The sequence below is a fragment of the Thamnophis elegans genome, chromosome 2, assembly GCF_009769535.1.
Source record: "Thamnophis elegans isolate rThaEle1 chromosome 2, rThaEle1.pri, whole genome shotgun sequence".
NCBI lineage: Eukaryota > Metazoa > Chordata > Lepidosauria > Squamata > Colubridae > Thamnophis > Thamnophis elegans.
Window position 1 is genome coordinate 19,843,923 of NC_045542.1, and position 19,468 is coordinate 19,863,390.

The 19,468-nt window shown below is 42.2% G+C and overlaps 1 protein-coding gene across 1 annotated transcript in view; it reads left to right on the forward strand.

Annotated features, from left to right (window-relative positions):
* Positions 1-3,130: 3,130 nt before the first annotated feature.
* Positions 3,131-19,468, forward strand: part of LOC116504639 (nuclear receptor subfamily 1 group D member 1-like) — a 40,679-nt gene continuing 24,341 nt past the window's right edge. Inside the window, exon 1 of the mRNA XM_032211792.1 lies at positions 3,131-3,903. Within this exon, the coding sequence (XP_032067683.1) occupies positions 3,888-3,903 (16 nt within the window). The 5' untranslated portion in view covers positions 3,131-3,887. The remainder of the gene's footprint in view (positions 3,904-19,468) is intronic.

Genomic DNA, 19,468 nt, shown 5'->3' on the forward strand with positions numbered 1-19,468 from the left:
ATTAATCATGATTTCTTGATTTTAGTCCTTTGTTATCTCCCAAAATGTATGTAAAAATAAATAGATATGGAGACAAACAAACATCTCCTGCTACCTGATGAAAAAGTTACCCTATGTTGCTCAATTTCTATTCTACTGGTATACATTTGAGGGTTTCCCATAAGAATGGGGATGCTTACTGGCAGAAGAACATATTGGACTACAGAGAACATATTATCTTTTTGCGGCCAAGACTATGATTTAAAAAACAAACAAACCCCAGGACAGCACTCCCAAGGACCGCGGGAAGATGCACGATGTCCTTGGAGTGAACGGATTGACATTTTCAGCTTTTGGGATGGAAATAAGATCAAATAAATATGTTAGATTTCACAGAGACCTTATAAACCTATTTACAGCCTTATTTAATTAAAAGAAAAATTGCACTGCTCGAAATCAATATTCAGCCACTGAATTTCAGTAGTATGATCTTGTGAAGTGCTGTGGACTAAAAAAATGGAACTAGACGATTCCCTGTAGTCTATCTGCTCATGAGGAACACATTTAGCCTGTCATATTATATGTATATATGTATGTATGTATAAATAGTGATCCCTGACTTATAACCATTCATTTAGCAACCATTTGAAGTTATAATTGCACAGAAAAAAAGTGACTTAAACTAGTTCCTGCACTTATGAATGTTGCATCCTCATGGTCATGTGATCAGAATTTGGATGCTTGGCAACTGGCATGTAGCATCCCAGGGTCATGTGATTGCCATTTACAACCTTCCCAGCTGACTTCCAACAAGCAGAATTAATGGGGAAAGCCAGGTTTGCTTAATGACCACATGATTCACTTAATAACTGCAGTGATTTGCTTAACAACCAAAGCAAAAAAGGCCATAAAATTGAGTGCAACTCTCTTAACAACCACCTTTGCAATGAAAATTCTGGTCCCAATTATCATAAGTCGAGAACTATATATACATACACAGATACATACACACACATACCCATATATGCACACACATATATACATACACATAGTATGTCTGTGGCTGGTTTTATGTAAAGCAAGTTTATTTCACTAACAGGAAGCTTTAGATTCTATTCCTAATGATTATGTGGAGAACTGCTTGCCATTCTGAGCATTTAAACATGAAAGCATTTAAATATGCCCAAGTTCCTTTTGAATAGGCTCCATGGGTTATTAAAATGATCACTCTTCAGTCTTCCTTTTATTATAACAGGAAACATTTTTTGCTAAAGGCCCCTTCCTTCAGCCGTAATGTATTGCAGCTGAATGGTAGAAGTAAAGGAACAGTGGGATCAGAGACAAAAAGAAACCTTTTTTTTGGCATCTCTTTTCTTTTCCCAAACCTGAAAGGAAAGATTAGGCGGATTTTATCTCTGATTACAGGGATTGTGGTCTAGGATTTAGAAATTAGGATGAGAGCTTCCCACTTCCCATCCTTATGTTAGCAAAGCTAGGGCATACAGATATCTTTCAATAGCATTTCAGGTTACGATGAATAACATAAGCATAAGAATGGCTTAATTTTTTCTTGTGCATCAGTTCGTCTTTAATAGATGTGATAATTTAGCTGTTGGTATTCATCCTTAGTCCCAGGGAAATTAAGAGAACTAAGGAATTTTCTTAAGCCTGGAATTCCCATTAAATTCTTCATGCATCTTCTCAAAAGTGAGTCTAATTAGGTGCAGTGAAGCATGCATTCAGGTAAGTGTGTGCATTTTTAGCCTAATTAAACCCCTCTCTGGAAAATAACCACAAATCATGCTTAGCAGAGACTATGCAACTCTTTCCATAACTTAGCTGAATATGTCCATAGGGCAAAACTTGCAGATTATAGAAGAATATTATCTCTCTTTTCCTAACATATGCAGAAAGGCACACCAAACAGCTGTACCATAACAAATTCAATATGTGTATCTTTCTTCCAAATTAATAAAGCATCTGCCTATCCCAGATTCTTGGGAAGGATTCGATCGGTTGATAAAAATGCCAAATCGAGTCTTAACATCTGGCCGGCTGTGCAACCAACCACAATAAAGTAAAAATTTATTAAACTTGTATGCCTGCCAACTCTCAGAAGACTTGGGGTGGGGAAGGGGCCGAGGAAGCGGGCAAACCCAAAACCTCTTATGAGGTAATCAAAGACCAATAAAGGAGAATATGTGTAGCTGAGGGTCCTTGGTGCACTCTGAGAGCCGCAGTGGCATAATGGTTTATAATGCAGTACTGCAGGCTACTTCTGCTGACTGCCTACTGACTGCAATTTGGCAGTTCGAATCCCACCATGCTCAAGGTTGACTCAGCATCCCATCCTTCCGAGGTGGGTAAAATGAGGACCCAGATTGTTAGGGGCAATGTGCTAATTCTGTAAACCACTTAGAGAGGGCTGTAGAGCACCGTGAAGCAGCATTGCTCCGAGCTTGCTTGTTTTCTTGCAGACCTTTCATTACCCTAACTAAGTAACACCATCAAGTGCTAGTAAGTAACCATTAAGCAGACTAAGCACCTGCTTAGGGCACCAGCCCCAAGGGGGCACCACTAAGTTGAGAAAAAAAAAAAGAAACTAATGAAGATTTGTACCGTATGTACAAAGGAGGGGGGGGGCACCAAGATTTGTCAATGCTTAGGGCATCAGTGGGCCTTAATCCGCCACTACTAATTTGCTATCAGTTTATATTCTGGTGTCTTGCCTGTGTGAGGGTGGGGGGCGGTCTTACAGATTCTTTGGTTAGGCTGTTTACTGATGGCTCTTTGGCAGTTTCTGTAATAACAGAGGTCCATCTCTGCTTTTTTTTTTTTTTGCAGCGCCCCTTACACTCACTTAGCAGAAGTCGCAAAGCGGTGCGCCTCACCTCTGCCCGTTTTTCTTGCTCTCGCTCGCTCGCTCGGAGCGCCCGCTTCACCCGGTTGCATTTTCGACGCAGGCAAAAACCCTGAGCCTTGCCCTTCGACAACGTCCGACCTGGGACCAGTGTGGGGCCGGTGCGTATGTGCGAATTTCTTCCTCTATCCCGAGCTCCGCCGCGTCCCTCCTCCCGCCCCGCCCTCCTGCCCATGTGCAGAGCCGCGGAGCTGATGTCATCGCTTGGGCTGCCCGAATGTGTGTCAGTGGGGCAAGCCTTTGATTCTGTCACATGCAGGCTACACATGAGCCAGCCGCTTGAGGTACGCCAGATCCTAACTCCCCCGCTCTTCGCCTTGGCTGAAAAACAAGAGCCAGCGATTCATCTTGGGAGTTGAATAAGCAAAGGGGAAGGGAGAAGAAAAAAAACAAACACCCGCAACCCAACCCCCAGCGGGAACGCTCACCCACATAGCCTCGAATTCAGGGAACTGGGTTGGGGAGGGAGGGAGGGAGAGGGAACGGCTCGGCTTCAGCCTCTTGCCGAGCCTTGCTTCCAAAAAGCACGTGGAAATCGCAGTGGAGAACACGACCGCTGCCTCCTGGAAGCACAAACCATTTTGCAGAGCGCGGTGGCTCGGGAGTAGGCAAGCACGCGCGCGCGCTCCTCTCCCTCTCTCTCTCTCCCTCCCTCTCTCTCTCTCTCTCTCTCTCACACACACACACACACAGAGGCGGGGGAAGAGGGGGGACGGTGGGGAGGATTCCCTCGTCGCGCACAGCCGGCTTTTGCTACCGATCGCCCCCTTTCTAGTTATTATTGTTTTTTTGGCTCCATTTGGGAGAGCCCAGCGCTTCCTACGAAAGCTAGCTATTGAACGCGCAACTCTTCATTGCCCTCCCCGAGGCGATTCCCTACCTCCCCTCTTTATTTTTATTTTTATTATTATTATTGCATTTCGGCAACCCGAGAAGCAAGGTTTGCACTAATAACGGGAGGACGGCGGAAGAGAGAGAGAGACTCAGCATGGATAACAATTCCGGTAAGCCTCTTGTTTTCTGCTGCAATTTTATTTCTCCTTTCTCTCTCTCCCTCTCGCCCCCCACTTCCCCTCCGGATTGCAAGTGGGCTGGTGGGCGCCAACCGAGGGAGGTCGAGAAAGAGAGGAAATGAAGTAGCCGAGAAGCTCGCTACGGTGTTGAATGGGTTTTTTTTGTATTTTCATGCCATCACGGGCGGGTGGGGTTCTTTTTTTAACATTTTCCACTCCTTAGCTTGCCCCACTATACTGTAGCTCACTACACCGGAAGGAGCGACTAAGTCTGGGGGTTTTAATTCATTTTCCTTTTAAAAAAACAAACGGTCACCGGGAAATGCCTTCTTTGGCATTCTGCTTTAGATTGTTAGCCTTTCTTGGGTTGCCAACGTCTATGGAAACGGGTCCCCCCCCCCAAAAAAAAGAGGGATTGGGTTGGGTTGGGGAATCCACAGCAAAAGCGAAGGGAGAAGAGGAGTCCGGGGTGGTGGTGGTAAAAACAGTTTTTGTTGGTACTGAAATGGTTATGGAAGAGGGGCTACAAAACAGCCGATTGGAGATGTATGCAATACAAAGAAAGAAAGAGGGGACTTATTGGTGCAGTGCAAATTCTAGGAGACTGCGGATCTTTCACTACTGGGACTGGGTGAGGGACAGGGACTTTGAAGGGTGGGGAGACCCCCCCCCGAGAATCGCTGTTCCAAATCGCTTTGATTTGTGTACAATGAAACGGGGTCAGTTGGGTTGCCGCTGCAATTTGTGCTGCTCGGTAAACAAACCCGAGCGATGTTTGATGGATGATTCTGGAAAGCGGCTTCTTGTTTTTGCGTTATCCTAGGCTGGAAGAATGGGAGGTGGGTGGGGGGGGGAGGGAGGGAAGGCTCCCTACAGCCCGCCTTTTGTATGGATGCGGGAGAGGTTAGGTGGGGTCAGGGCGATTTGACTGTTGTGGAATGTAGGAGAAGAGTTTGCAGTCAATAGTCAAAAACAAAACCGGGAAAGCGTTGAGGCAAGGAAAGCCACTGTTTTCAGATAAACTAGGTTCCTGGGCTAATCCAACCCCCCCCCCCACCCACACACTTTTTGATATGTCTGAGGTAAATGGTCTGATGTCCTGCAGCAGGTGCGGATTTTAACTCCAATAAGCTGAGTTCAGACATCATGAGAATTGTAGTCCAAACCATCCAGAAGAGGGTTTCTCAATCGTGGCAACTTGAAGATGGGTGGACTTCAATTCCCAGAATTACCCAGACAGCTCAGAGGAAAGAAAAGGGAGAAAGGAATGCCTGGGCAGAATTAGATATTATGCTGTTTAAAAAAAAAAACAGGCTTATGTTCCTTACTGCACTGAAGATAGGTTTTGATTAAATTTCTGCAGCAAGGGTAATTTAAGTAAGATTTTTAAAGGCGCCATAGCTTCATTGATCTGCAAAGCGATTTGGGTGCTAACTTTTCAGAAGCAGAACGCTGTAGATACAAATGTTGGTAGACACAGATTATATATGTGTGGTGTTTCATGCAGATGACGTTTATCTTTTGCTGCTGGAGATTTGGCATATTATTCCAAAGAATAAAATATTATTTTATTTTCACTTAACTTTGTTCCTTGTATGTGTATCTGTTGGTTTAACGTAGATTGCATGCAAACCTAGATTGCATTAACTTCCATGTAAGGATGTCCCCCTTGCTGGGTTTCTTAAATTTGCTGTAAAGTTTTGAAATGTGCAGGATAGCTGGGATAGCCGTTCTCAGCTCTGCTCTCTTTTCACAGTATGATGCATATCTTTATTTCTCTCTCCTTGTAAAATGATCCTTTGGATCAGTGTTTCCCAACCTTGGCAACTTTAATATATGTGGACTTCACTTCCCAGAATTTTCCACCAAGCATGCTTTTGCTGGGGAATTCTGGGAGTTGAATTGAAGCTGCTTCATATATCTTAAAGCTGCTTTTGCAGTTCCATATGGGGAATTTTTTAAAGCATTAGAATGCAGCGACTTACTAGTGTTCTATCTTCTATCTCTCCAATCTTGACTGTATACATTGGTTGAAGTACTTGTCTCTCTCAAATTCAAGGTGTCCCTATAGAGAGAGATGCTGGCAAATGAAATTGCCAAGCTGCTGCCCCAAAACAGGAGGTAGGGACAGATGTGAGGACTCTAGACTGCTTCTCAGTGGAGATTTGATTTCTTCAGTGTTTGGTCTTGTATCTTAGTTGATCCACTACAAAGGACAATTGTTTGAGGCCAATTGTTCATGGCTTGCTAGTAGAGCACCACTTTTACTGGAGGAAGCTTTAGCAGCCAATTTCTTCCACCTCCAGGAGGGCTGGGAAAAAAATTGTTCTCAGAAGTTTTGGAGTTCCCTGCAACAGTAATTGCGTGCTGAGCTGACAATATTGAGCAAGAGATTTCACTGAGTGACCCAGTTTGCACACTGTGCTAAGCTATACTTTGTTTGGTTTTGACTTAAGTGTGTGAACTTCCCAGCCACTTGGAGATTAAGTAGCACAGTTAAGGAAGCCATGGTTTGGCATGATGTATGAACCCAGTTTAATAATGGAACACAATCCTTTACTCCTAATGTTCAGAAAATTTTATTTTTCCAGTTATTTGTTCTACCCTGCTACTATATGTAGCCTCTTTTAAGTTCTTTGATATTCCAGGGCGTCCATTTATGATAATTTCTGGTTTCACATCGACGTGAGACTCAAATCCTTTGCCAGGTACAATGTTACCTTGGTAATGAACTGTTTGAAACTCATAAATTTGGTGCTCAACACATTGTGACATGAAAATTTTGCCCGGTACTCATTGTTTGGTACTCAAGCTAGAACTTGTTGGTGTTGGCTGCCTTGTGACTCATTACATTATTCCTTATGGGAAAAATTTGTTTGACACACATCCTTTTTAGTGCTTATCACACCTTCCGGAACCAATTCACGATAAGTACTGAGGTACCATTGTAGTGACATCTCAGTCAGATCACATTTGTTAGTGTGCTTTTTGTTGGACAGCTGTCATTCAATATTGATTCTTTTGGGGATGACCCTGTTCTCAAATAGGAATTTTGCAAGAGCACAGTATCCCTAGAAACTGAATGGGTGCCAGGCTCCCCTTTTCTTGAGGTGGGTCAGCTTTTGTATTTGAAATATTTTCTTCAGGGCATAAGTGGGGGCTGAAAATATGTTTCTATACCAACTAATCCTGAGTGCAATCCTCTAACAACACAAGCCTGGCACGTGTACATGCCCGAGAATTCCTCCAGTTAATCACAAAATGATTCACTGAGAAAAGAGGAGGCCAAACATAGTTACATCTGCCCTCAGGGCCCAGGAGCAATCTTTTGAAGGCTGGCAGAACAGGTCAGGAATTTTTCCCTACCAAAACAGTCTTTGGTGGATTCTATTTATAAGGACTAAGGTTATTCAAGGCAGATACATCCATCTACAGCTCATGGGAAGTTCAGAGTCTACTCTCAGATTCCTTTCCTCCCTGGCTGGCTTAGGTATGAGACAGCCTTCTGCTGAGCCAAAAAAGAAAGTCATAGGAGATATTTATGGTCAGAGGGGACTTGGAATGATTAAGTTGTTCCCCGATACAGTCAACTGAACTCCCATTTTGCCACCATTCCAGGCACTCCTGGGGAATGACCACTAGTCAGGGCAAGGCCATATACCTTCAATCAGAATAGAGTTGGAAGGAACCTTGGAGACCTTCTAGTCCAACCCCTTGCTCAAGTAGGAGACTCTATACCAGGGGTGTCAAACTTGATTGCATTGGCCGAATCCGGCCCTCAGGCCTTGAGTTTGACACCCCTGCCCTATACCATTTCAGAAAAGTGGTTTTCCAGTCTCTTCTTGAAAGCCTTCAGTATTGGAGCACCCAAAACGTCTGAAGGCAAGCTGTTCTTAAGTGTTCTCACTGTTAAGAAGTTTCTCCTTAATTCCTGGTTGCTTTTCTCCTTGATTAGTTTACAACCATTATTTCTTGTCTTGCCTTCTGCTGCTTTGGAAAACAGGTTGATCTTCTCTTCTTTGTGGCAGCCCCTCAGATATTGGAATATTGCTATCATGTCGCTAGGCCTTCTTTTCATTAGACTGCAACCATTCTTCATATGTTTTTCATACCTTGAGGAAGGGTTGCAACTTTCTGTAGATTATTCAGGAGGATGTTTCTCAGAGTTAGATATTTTTGGCCCCGATAAGCAAAGATTCGGAATTGAGATATGATAACTAATTCTGTATACTGTAAAATAAAGGATCCCGACCTCTGTGGTAGTATTCCTTAGTCAGATACCTTGTGTTGGAATTAAAAACCTTAGTCATCCTGGCTAATGGGATGGAAGGAACAGTCCACAGGAACTAGAAAACCACTCTGTTGACAGAGAAGAATCTGCAATGGAGATTCCAGCTGGGAGCAGGTGATCCTTTGATGAGTCCAACCTTCTCAGGCAGCTTAGGCAGTTGAAATTCTTTTATACATACTAGTTCCTGTGGCATTTATGATGGCTGTGTTGGCAGAGCACACTGAACTACTCAACTGTCTGCTGGCCTTCTAAATAATGCAGTTACTAGGTGGATATTTTATAGTTCAGTATGATATGGTAACATGAGGCTAACATGTGGATAAACATGTCAAGCATGTCAAAGATAGCAGTGTTTGATATTATAGGTCAAGAATTGCACAGAATTGGGAACTAGGTATACATTTTGTATTGGATAACATTGCAAGTTTGTGTCTTGATAGAGAGAAGACTAGGCTAAGGCATCCAACTATATTTTTGACAGCGAAATTCTCTAAAAATCTACATTAGGGATAGGAAACAGCAAGCAAACCTCATGCATTTTCATGTTTGGAAAATGGGCATTGTTGATTTCTGTGTGAATAGAAACATGTCATGGGTCCGTACACCTTACAGGTAGTCCTCAGCTTACAACCATTCATTTAATGGCCATTTGAACGTACAACAGTGCTGAAAAGGTGACTTATGACTGTTTTCAAATGTATGATCGTTGCAGCATCCTGATGGTCACATGATCCAAATTCGGGTGCTTGACCACTGGCATGTATTTATGACAGTTGCGCTGTCCTGTGATCACCATTTGTAACCTTCCCAGCTGGCTTCCAACAAGCAAAGTCAACAGGGGAAGCTGGATTCACTTAACAACTGCCCTAATTCGCTGTGGGAAAAAAGATAGTAAAGTAGGACGTAACTCACTTAATTGTCTTGCTTAGCAATGAAACGTTCATTATGGTGGTTAAGCCAAGGATTACCTGTACTTGTTCAAGTAATACAGGAATAATCACACAGAGTGCCCGAAGGACAAATCTGTATGTCTTCTGTACAAAGTTTTTTTCCTCCGTCTTTGTTATCAAGCATAGCACTGGCTGCAAAGCACATGTTGATATTTTTTTGGGGAAAAAAAACTTTGGTTGTCTTCAGTTTTGGGAAGTAATTCTTTTCACTCGCTCGTGTGCTTCCCCATCTGTTGGAATGTGGATTCTAGCAGGTTTCTCCTCTGCTTTGTTTTCTCGTTGGAGAAACAGGTGGCCTTCCATGCTCCCTGCCCCAGTTTTGGGCTTCACCCTTACTAGCTATGGGCTGAGCTTCTGAAGAGAGTCAGCTTGCTCTAGTGCCTGATGGCGAACCTATGGCACGCGAGCCATATCTGAGGGCACGCGAGGCGTTACCCTATGTCAGCTCCAGTGCACATACGCGCGCTGGCCAGCTGATTTTCAGACTTACAGAGGGCAGGGAGAGGTCGTTTTCACGCTCCCCAGGCTTCAGGAAAGCCTCCGGAGCCTGTGGATGGTGAAAAATGGGCCCAACTGGCCTACCGGAAGTTAGGAAATGAACTTCTAATAGGCCCATTGGGGTGTTTCATACCCTCTCCAAGCTTCAGGAGGCTTTCCTAAACCTTGGGGAAAGTGAAAAATGGCCCCACAGGGCTACCGGAAGTCCGAAGGCTTCAGTGAGGCCTGTGCGCATACACAGGGGTGGGTGGGTACCGGTGGTGGTGGTGGTGTGCGTGCATGTGCCCTGGGGGAGGGCATTGCATTATGGGTGTGAGCACGCACTTATACGTTATCATACGCACACCTTTTTGGCACCCGAGCAGAAACACGTTTGCCATCACTGCTCTAGTGGTTAAGGCATCGTGCTAGGAACTGGGAGATCATGAGTTCTAGTCTTACCAGAGCCATGAAAGCCAGCTGGGTGACCATGGGCCTGTCACTCACCCTCAGTCCATCTCGCCTATCACTGTTGTTGTTGTTGTTGGGAAAATAGGAGAAGGAAGGTGGATTAGATATATGCACTGCCTTGAGTTGTTTATATTAAAATAATAAAGATGAGATATAAATAATAAATTTAAAAAAGGTGCTGGCGACGAGAACAAGTAGGAAAGGCAGGCTGTTTCCAGTGTTCTAGAAGTGGCTTTCAGGTGGGACTGACAGGTAGTTTGGCTTCAAGTGTCATATTTTGTTGCTTCAACTCTTGCTTAGTTCAGCACCCCCATCTAAATTGCAGGAGTCTTAGGACTGTGCTCTGGGTTGTCTTTGGAAATGTTGTGTAAATGATGTTTTGTTTGCCTCTGCTTTTTGCACCTACAGTATATGGCAAACCTAGAGAACTGTCTGACACACCAAGTGAAAAAGGAAAACTTACAACGATTGTAAAAGGAATGGTTGTTGCCGCCTTTTCTCCCACAGGAGTGGATGGAAGCTGTTGGCTTTCAAGGCTACCCAAAGTGTCAAAGGGATGCTGTGCTTAGTGTAGCATCCTGTATATTAGTACTGCTGGAAAATGGCCTGTCCTATGAAGAAGCACTCAAAATTAATTCCCGCTTAAGGTATTCGACAATAGACTCAGAAGCGAGAGGCACAGAAACACTGCAATGGCAGTGGTTGGCAAATAGACCAGTTTGCAAACAGATTTAAATTGGATTTCAAAGGCAAAGAATCAAATCTTTCTCTTCCCTTTGGTCCTTGCTGAAGATGAATGTTTCAAAGCTTGCTTCTCCTTTTCTTGGAAGGAGGCACAACGGGAGTAGAATATGGAAATGAATAAGCCTGTGTATTCTAGAATTTTTGCCTCTCTCATAAATCACCCTAAGTGTGTGTTTGGGCTGAACACATAATAACAGCTGGATCTAGGATCAAATTGTTCCTTTGGGTTGGCATTTGCCAACCATTCTGTAAATTCTGGAATTAAAAGCATTTTTTTCTGTTCTTCATGCTGGCTCTACACTAGCAATTACAGACATTTAAGCTATAAGTGCCTTATACAGGTAGTCCTCGAACACAGTTGAGTTCAAAATTTCTGTTGCTAAGTGAGATATGTTAAGTGAATTTTATCCCATTTTACAACTTTTCTTGCCACAATTTTTAAGTGAATCACTGCAGTTGTTAAGTTAGTAACACAATTGTTAAGTGAATCTGGCTTCCCCAAAGAAGGTCACAAAAGGTGATCACATCACATCACACACACACACATACACACACACACACCAGGACACAGCAACCTTCATAAATTTGAACTAATTGCCCAGCATCTGAATTTTGATCACATGACTATGGGATACTGCATGATTGCAAGTGTGAAAAGCAGTTATAAGTCAGTTTTTTTCAGTGCTAAACGAATGGTTGTAAGTTGAGGACTACCTGAATAAGGTATGTTCTGTAAATATATATATTTAAAACAATGTTAATCCCTTCATCGATATTAGATCTCAGTAGATGAAGCTTAGGCTGTAAATATTTGGAGAGAGATGGTATCTGAGTTATGCTTCAAAATAATTATTTTGGTTCCAGGCTACAAATCTGGAGAATATAGTAGCTGCACATATTTTCAGCCATAGAATGGTGAAATGTGGCCTTCTGCTAGCCAGAAGCCATTGCAACTGTTAAAGGAAACCTGTGTTTCATTAAACCATTCTTTCCACACACTGTTACTGCCAGGCTCTTATCTGTAGCCTTAAGAGTCTTTTCCTTTTAACAAGGAAGTTATGTTTAAAAGAGTAATCAATTAGACCAATAATGTTATATAAACTGCATTATTCATATGCTGGTGTTACTGTTTCCAGGTGCCAAAGAAATATTTCTAGCTTTCTGGCCTGAATGTCTTTTGCACCAAAATTTTGGCACAGAATACCCTATTGTGCCAATACATATATCTCCATTCATTTCAAAGAGTTCTCTGTGTTTTCAGTAGAAACTGTCCGTGGAGCCTAGGTGTGTTCAAAACATTGTTTTCTGCTTTTGATATTGTTTGACATTTTCTTCCATAGGCTATTTTATTTTGGGTATACAAACCAGGAATGTCCTCCTGTTTTTCCAGAATCCATTCATTTTCTAACAGTCAGTGGTTTTTATGGACAGCTTTCTTCTTAAGGAGAAAATTAACTAGTGCTTTGTCCTTTCCCCACAGATCCTTGACCTCTCTTCATGCTCAAAATAACACATTGTCTCAGAGTTCTATAGTCTCAGCTAGTACAGTGAAGTATATGCACTGGGCGTTCAGTTCGTGGTTCTACAAAACACATCACAGTACATACATCTACAAATACCAAATGCTCCCCCCCCCCGCTTATGTTTGCATGTGCTGTTAGATTTCTGTGTAAATTACAGAATTTGGGCAGTCAAGAGCATTGGTATTTTTGCTCAGCCATTAATTTTACTGCTAAAGCTGATACTGCAGTTGGTAGGGAGTGATAGATGGTGTCCCAGCATATTTCATGGTTATGTGGAAGAGAGAATCTTGATATCTCTAAGCCACTTCATCCCTGCTGCAAAGACACACACACAAACACACAAGCACACACACTCCAGGGAAAGTGTTGGTTGCAGCTCCAGCTTCATGTTGTTAGAAGGATATAAATGGATTGTTACTCAAAAGGGATTGTTGGAAAATCAGTCAATTAGGGATTTGTACATTTTCTATAATCTATACAAAATGATCTAGCCCAAGAAAAATTCCTCCTTTTCTTTTTGCCTTCCCTTAAGCAAGGCCAGTGCCTAGTTTACGGTGACCTCTACTAAGCCAAATACTAGGAAGACAGCAATTACACTGTGATGGCATGACACACGAAGCCCTCTCTATGGGCACATGCACTGTCGCCCCAGTTCAGCCAGCTGGTTGTTGGGTTTCCAAGGCATGCATGCTAGCTGGTTGTTGGGTTTCCAAGGCGCACATGTGCACCTGCTAGCTGGTCATTGAGTTCCTGGTGCTCTGGTGCATGCATATGTGCGTCTTCCAGTTTGGGCACTCTGTGCCTAAAAGGTTTGCCATCACTGCAATAACACTTAGACTTATATACTGCTTCAGAGTGCTATATAGCCCTTTCTTAAGCAGTTTACAGAGTCAGCATATTGCCCCCAATTATCCAAATCTTCATTTTACCGAATGAAGGATGGAAGGCTGAGTCTACCTTGAGCTGGACAGAATCGAACTCCTGGCAGTGAGCAGGGAGTTAGCCTACAATACAGCATTCTAACCACTGCACCACCATGGCTCTCATGCCAATGAGAGAGAAGAGTGGGTATGACTCATGTATCTCTCTTGCTTTTCAAGGCTAGCCCCAGCCCTCAGGATCTTGAGTGGGAATCAGGACAGGTATATCAGTAGAGGAGTTGAAAAGGGAATGAAACTGGAGACTGCATGTTCACCCAATGCTGCTCTTGTGATAACAGCATCAGAAGGAACCTTTGAGGCAGAGCACAGACCCACAGAATTAGGTTGTATAAAAGAATATAGAATTTCTTATGCTCTGCGAAAGCTAATCTTTTATGGGATTTATCTAATAATTTGAAAACCTCAGCACTGATTACATATCTGTATGTTACTTGGATTAATCCACAGCACATTTTCTTGAAGGGGTGAAAAAGTGCCCTCTCAATTTGATCAAGGGTGGGTTGGAGGGGGACACCAGATAACAAGCAGTTGAGTAATGGAATGAAATAAATCATGTTAACAAACATGCCATTTATGGGTCAGGAATTAGTTGGTGATATTAAGGGTTTTTTCACAGATCTTTGTTAAAATTCAACAAAACAAAAAAAAATACAAACATAAATGGAAGAAAGGGAAGGGAACAAAAGGTAAAGATTAAAAAAAATGCCAGAAAAAATATACATAAAACAATACGGCAACCACAAAAATAAGAGATTGCCGTCTTTCATAATTGTTCTCTACTGAAAAAAGTTGGAGCTCACTTCTTTATTTATTTGTTTTATGTATATTTTTGTGGCACTTGTTAAAAGTGATGTTAATGTTACAACAGCTTGCTTTGCACTTCTGTGCTATCGTATTGATCACCCAGCTGTCTCATTGCCATGTATCTTTAGATAGCAATGTATATTTGTGCCATTTTTATAGGCAAGAAATCAACACAACTGGATTTGATGATCCTTTGGGTCATTCTGTTAAGTTGGTTTCTGGTCTTCTAGCCCAGAATCCTGCTCTGACAGCTTCACTGGATTCAAATGAGAAGGATTTTAAGGCATTACGGGCAGATTTTTTTTTTTTTAAAAAGGATAGTCCTGACGTTTTCCCCAAACACAAAATGGGGTTCAATGTTTACACAAAAATGGCAACCCCCAAATACAGGTTGCCTGTGATCAATAGCCTCACTTGGGGAACATGCAGAGTTCAGATTTATAAATAAATTGAAAAACTCCACCTACACAAAGTTTGTATGCATTAGAGGCATGACGACAGCCTTAAAAGGGAGGGGGAGAAACTTCAAGGGAAAGAAAGGAAGCTCTCCTTATATATAAATTTGAATCCAAGCCAAATTTGTGATTAGTTGAGTTATACAACAGTTTGTTTAGTGACCATTCAAAGTTACAATATCACTGGAAAAAGTGACTTATGAGTGCTTTTCACATGGTCACGTGATCATAATTCAGATGCTTGGCAACTGACCACTGTTTATGATGGTTGCAGTGTCCCGGGGTGATGTGATCACCTTTTGATAAGCAAAGTCAATAGGGGAGCCAGATTGACTTAGCAACTGTGTTAGTAATTTAATAAGTGCAGTGATTCACTTAGCAACTGTAGCAAGAAAAGTCATAAAATGGTGCTAAATTCAACAAATGTGTTACTTAGCAACAGAAATTTTGGGCTCGATTGTGGTCAAAAGTTGAGGGCTACCGTATCTGTACACTTGTAGTGAGTTAGCATCAGTTCTGGACAAACAAGCATAGAAGAGCAAATAAGTTTTATACATTGGAAAAGAGTTGCTTGTTGTTTATTAGACCAGTGGTCTCCAACCTTGGCAACTTTTAAGACCTGTGGACTTCAACTCTCAGAGTTCCTCAGCCAGCAAAGCTGGCTGAGGAACTCTGGGAGTTGAAGTCCACAAGTCTTAAAGTTGCCAAGGTTGGAGACCACTGTATTAGACAATACTCTTTGGTGTACCGCCTTGTCAAATGAGCTTGATGCTTACTACTCTCAAGTGAACAACAGTGTGTAAGGTTGTTTTAATTTCTTATTCCCACTGGATTCTTACAAGGAGCTGGTTTTGCGTATCAAAAATACTCTTTTCCTTTGCAACTTAGAGCTGCCCCCTCACCCTGCCCTTTCTCCCATTGTGGGTGACTTTGACCTACTTTGCTGACTGCGGGCATCAACAACACTTACACAGGTGCCAGAGAGACTGAGATCAAAGCTATAATGCACTGCAGCAGGCAAGATATGGCAACCCAGCCCTGATTGGGCAGAGGCCTGTGTGGAGTTTCTTTGAGGAAAGCAGCTTGTGGCTTACTTTTGCAGGAAACATTTTGGGCTTTGGTAGCATTTAGAGTTTTAGAGTTTTATTTGGCATTTATAGGCCGCCCTTTTCCCTGAGGGGACTCAGGGCGGCTTACAACTCGTAGGGGGGAGTGCAAGACAAAACATAAATGTGAATAAAATAAAACAAAACAGTAAAACACAGTAAAACAGTAAAACACAACATTCATTTAAGCATCAACGAAAGCTTTGCTGGAGTGTTAGGGACGCTGAAGGGAAGGGAAGAAAGGAGAGGATGACCCTGTTCCTCTTTTGTTCTTTCTGGTTTGGACTCATCAGTAAGCACTTGACAGATGTTCCATGCTGTGTCGTATGAAAAGGCGATATCCTCGGAGCTTAATTTAGAAGCAGTGAGGTTGTGTAGAGCAACAAGAACTAGAAACGCAAGGCTACGTTTAATTGATGGGCACAAGACTGTTTCAGTTAGAACAGCAATGGGGAATGTACAGGTTGTTCCTGACTTACAACAATCGAGGTTTAATGACCTTTTGAAATTACTACAGAAATGAAAAAAAAAAGATTTATGGCTGTTTTTTAACACCTCTGACTGTTGCAGCATCCCCCGTAGTCACATGATCAAAATTCGGGCTCTTGGCACCTGGCATATGTTTATGAGAATTGCACTGCTCTGGGGTCCCATGATCACATTTGTAACTTTCCCAGTTGGCTTCCAACAAACAAAGTCAATGGGGGAAGCTAGATTTGCTTAACCACCTCACGATTCACTTAACAATTGCAGTGATCTGCTTAACAACTGTGGCCAAAATATCATAAAGTGGGGCAAAAATCTGCTTAACAACTCCCTTGCTTAGCAGCGGAAATTTCAGGGTCAATTGTAGTCATAAGTTGAGGGCAACCAGTATACTTTTCCAGATATTGCTGACCAATTCTTTCTGTCTTTCTCTTAAGGCAAGGATGAGTAAGAGTGTTTAGGGTTTGTAGCTCAACAAAACCTACTTCTTGAACTAGAATAATCTGTCCAGTGGTTTTTTCTTACAGCAATTTATGCATAATAATAGGTAATAAAATGTTTACTATTAGAATCTGCTGGGAATCTTGCCCAAGTATGAGTTCTTGGCCACAGTCTTTCTGGTCCCATTTCTTACCTTGAACTTTTTTGGAAGCCAACCACCAAAAGTCAACTTGATTATTTGCATTCTATGATGTAATAAAACAAATAAAAAATGATTCAAAGATACTTGCAGTAAACGGTTGCCTACATCATTTCCACTAGTTAATTTTTACCCATGAACTTGAACAACCTCTCTGCTCGCACTGGGAGCAAGCTGGATTCTTCTGTCTTCAGAATTTCAAAGAAGCTCAAATATGTCTAAGCTAGAGAATGGATTTTCCCACGATGTCCTATAGTAGCAGCAGTTCATACATATTACACATGCCATAAGACCATAGGGACTTCTGTAGGTAGGCCTGGGAAAGCCTTATGCTTGCAATTCTGGAGATCCATGACTAGCCAGGGCTGCCAGTACAAACTAGGCTAGATGTTCAAACATAGTATGGAACAAATTCCCACAAAACTCTTCTTTCTAAAGTGTTCCAACTTCTCAGCACTTTGTAGAATAAGGTTGGATACAAGGATAGCTCTTGTTTGGAGCTTTAATCTGACCTTTAGAGTAAAATACATAAACAATACTGCAAACACTGGATCTTTGGAAATCTAGATTCATTTAAACTATGTTACTGAAGGGTTATCTGGCCCCATTAGGAAAACAAGTTATCTTTAATATCACATTTATTTCCTAGGCACTCTAGGAGTGCGACTACAGTTCTGGCAAGCTCATGGATGTTCTCTGATTCGTTTAATCTATTTAAAGCCAAAAAAGCTGAGATGTTGCTCTCTTTTATGCCACCCATCCCTGTTCCACTGATGGAGAGTATAGACATACATTAAACATCTGAATAAGTTGATGTCTCCTGACACACTTCAGCTGAGACTCTTCTTGGCTCATGCACCATGTCTTGGTTCCATCTTACAAGGACAACATTGTCACCTCCCTAACCATCACATTTTTCTATATTAGATTAGAGACAGAGGGAATGGGATAAACAAGGGAAAGACTCGGCGCCAGCTAAATACTGATTTTTCTTGACTGACTTAGTTCTGGGTGGTTGGTTATAACTGACAGATAACAAATCCTGATGTGCTGATTTCTGCCCTGATGTTTTTGCCTTCTATATATCAAAGCCTTGGCTGCACCCTTGGGAGAATTTTCTCTCATAAGGCCCAAACTCCTTTTTACTTTCTTAGATTGTGCGGAAGAGTCATTATTCTTGACTTATTGCTTTACATGAGAGTTCTCACGACCGGGTAATAAAGAAGCAGGATTTGTGAAGGTTTGGATGGCAAGCCATTTTTTCTGTAGCCATTTCTTTTGTAGAAAACTTGTGGTGCCTGGTTGAACATACGAGAGGAGAGGGATGGGCAAGAATAAAGCTAGGTGCATTAAAGGCTCTTGCTGTAAAGGAAGAAATAAGGACTATACTAGGAGGGAAAAAATGAAATTCTCTTGGGGGGGGAGAGAGGGAGGGAGGGAGAGAGAGAGGGAGGGAGGGAGGGAGGGAGAGAGAGTTATGCTAGCTTCAAGTAAGGTAAAGTAAGAGAGAATGCATTGGCTTTTGGTACTTGGGTGACAACACTGTTAATTCTTTTTTAACTAGCCCGAAGAATTGAAAAAAATGGTTTTGATAGATTACAAGGAGGATTTCCCCCGCCTTTTAGTAATCTTTTAATCTCATCTTATTATCAGATCCTTTTGATTTTCTTTAATTTCATCTGCCACCAGACAGTCCTGTGGTGAAGTTGTTATGCTAGGAGTACAGAGGCTTGAAAAACATCATTCCATTAATGACATTTTTTTTTTGTTATTTTGGGTGGAAGATAGCTTCTGAATTTGGACCAGGAATTTCCCTATTAAAAATTGACTGGGGTTGCTCTTTTCAGTTATTCAGCTAAGTAAGCAAAATTTGAGTAATTTTTCTTTCCTATTGGACTGCAGTCTTTAGAGCCAAGGAAATAACATATGCAAAGGTCAGCTTCAAAGTGATTCCGATATGAGCTCAAAATAGGGCCATTGCTCATATCTGCAGAGAGAGGAGGGAAATCAGATTTGCTGTTTTTCAAAAAATAAAAAATAAAATAAAAAGAGGTGGGCGGAGGGAAAAAGCAGCAGCTTCTTGGCCTACATTCTGGCATAAGGCAGGACTCCCCCAGCTGTTGTTAGCGTTGAAGGCAATTCAGAGCACAGCTCAATTTGCCTTTATCAGGTAAATTCAGGTCACCAGAAACAAGCAACACAGCAGCTATCTTTGGCAGTTCTGGAGGTTGCCAAGGATTGATCTCTGTGGGTATCCCGCAACAGCAATTCTTTTTCTCACTGAAATACGTAAGGTGCCATACCTATTCTTTGCTTGCTGGAGGTTTAGAAATTGTCCGTGTTGGCTGCCACTGTTGCCTTCTTCCACACTGCTGCATACAAACAAACTGCAGTATCAGCAGCCCAGATTCTGTAATGGTGGGTGATGGATGAGGCAGATGCAACATAGTTAAAAATCATGCAACGGAGAGAGGGGCAATGCAGCAAGGGGATTGCTTCTGCAGAGAGGGCCATTTGCTACAAAAAGCTGCATTTTTTTTTTTAAAGGCAGGTTTTAAAACCTTGCAAGAGTCAGCGTAGAAATTAGAACGGCTGACAGCTATGACGATACACTGACCAGATGTACTGACCTTGTGTCTAGCAATTCACTTGGACAAGTTGCAAACAG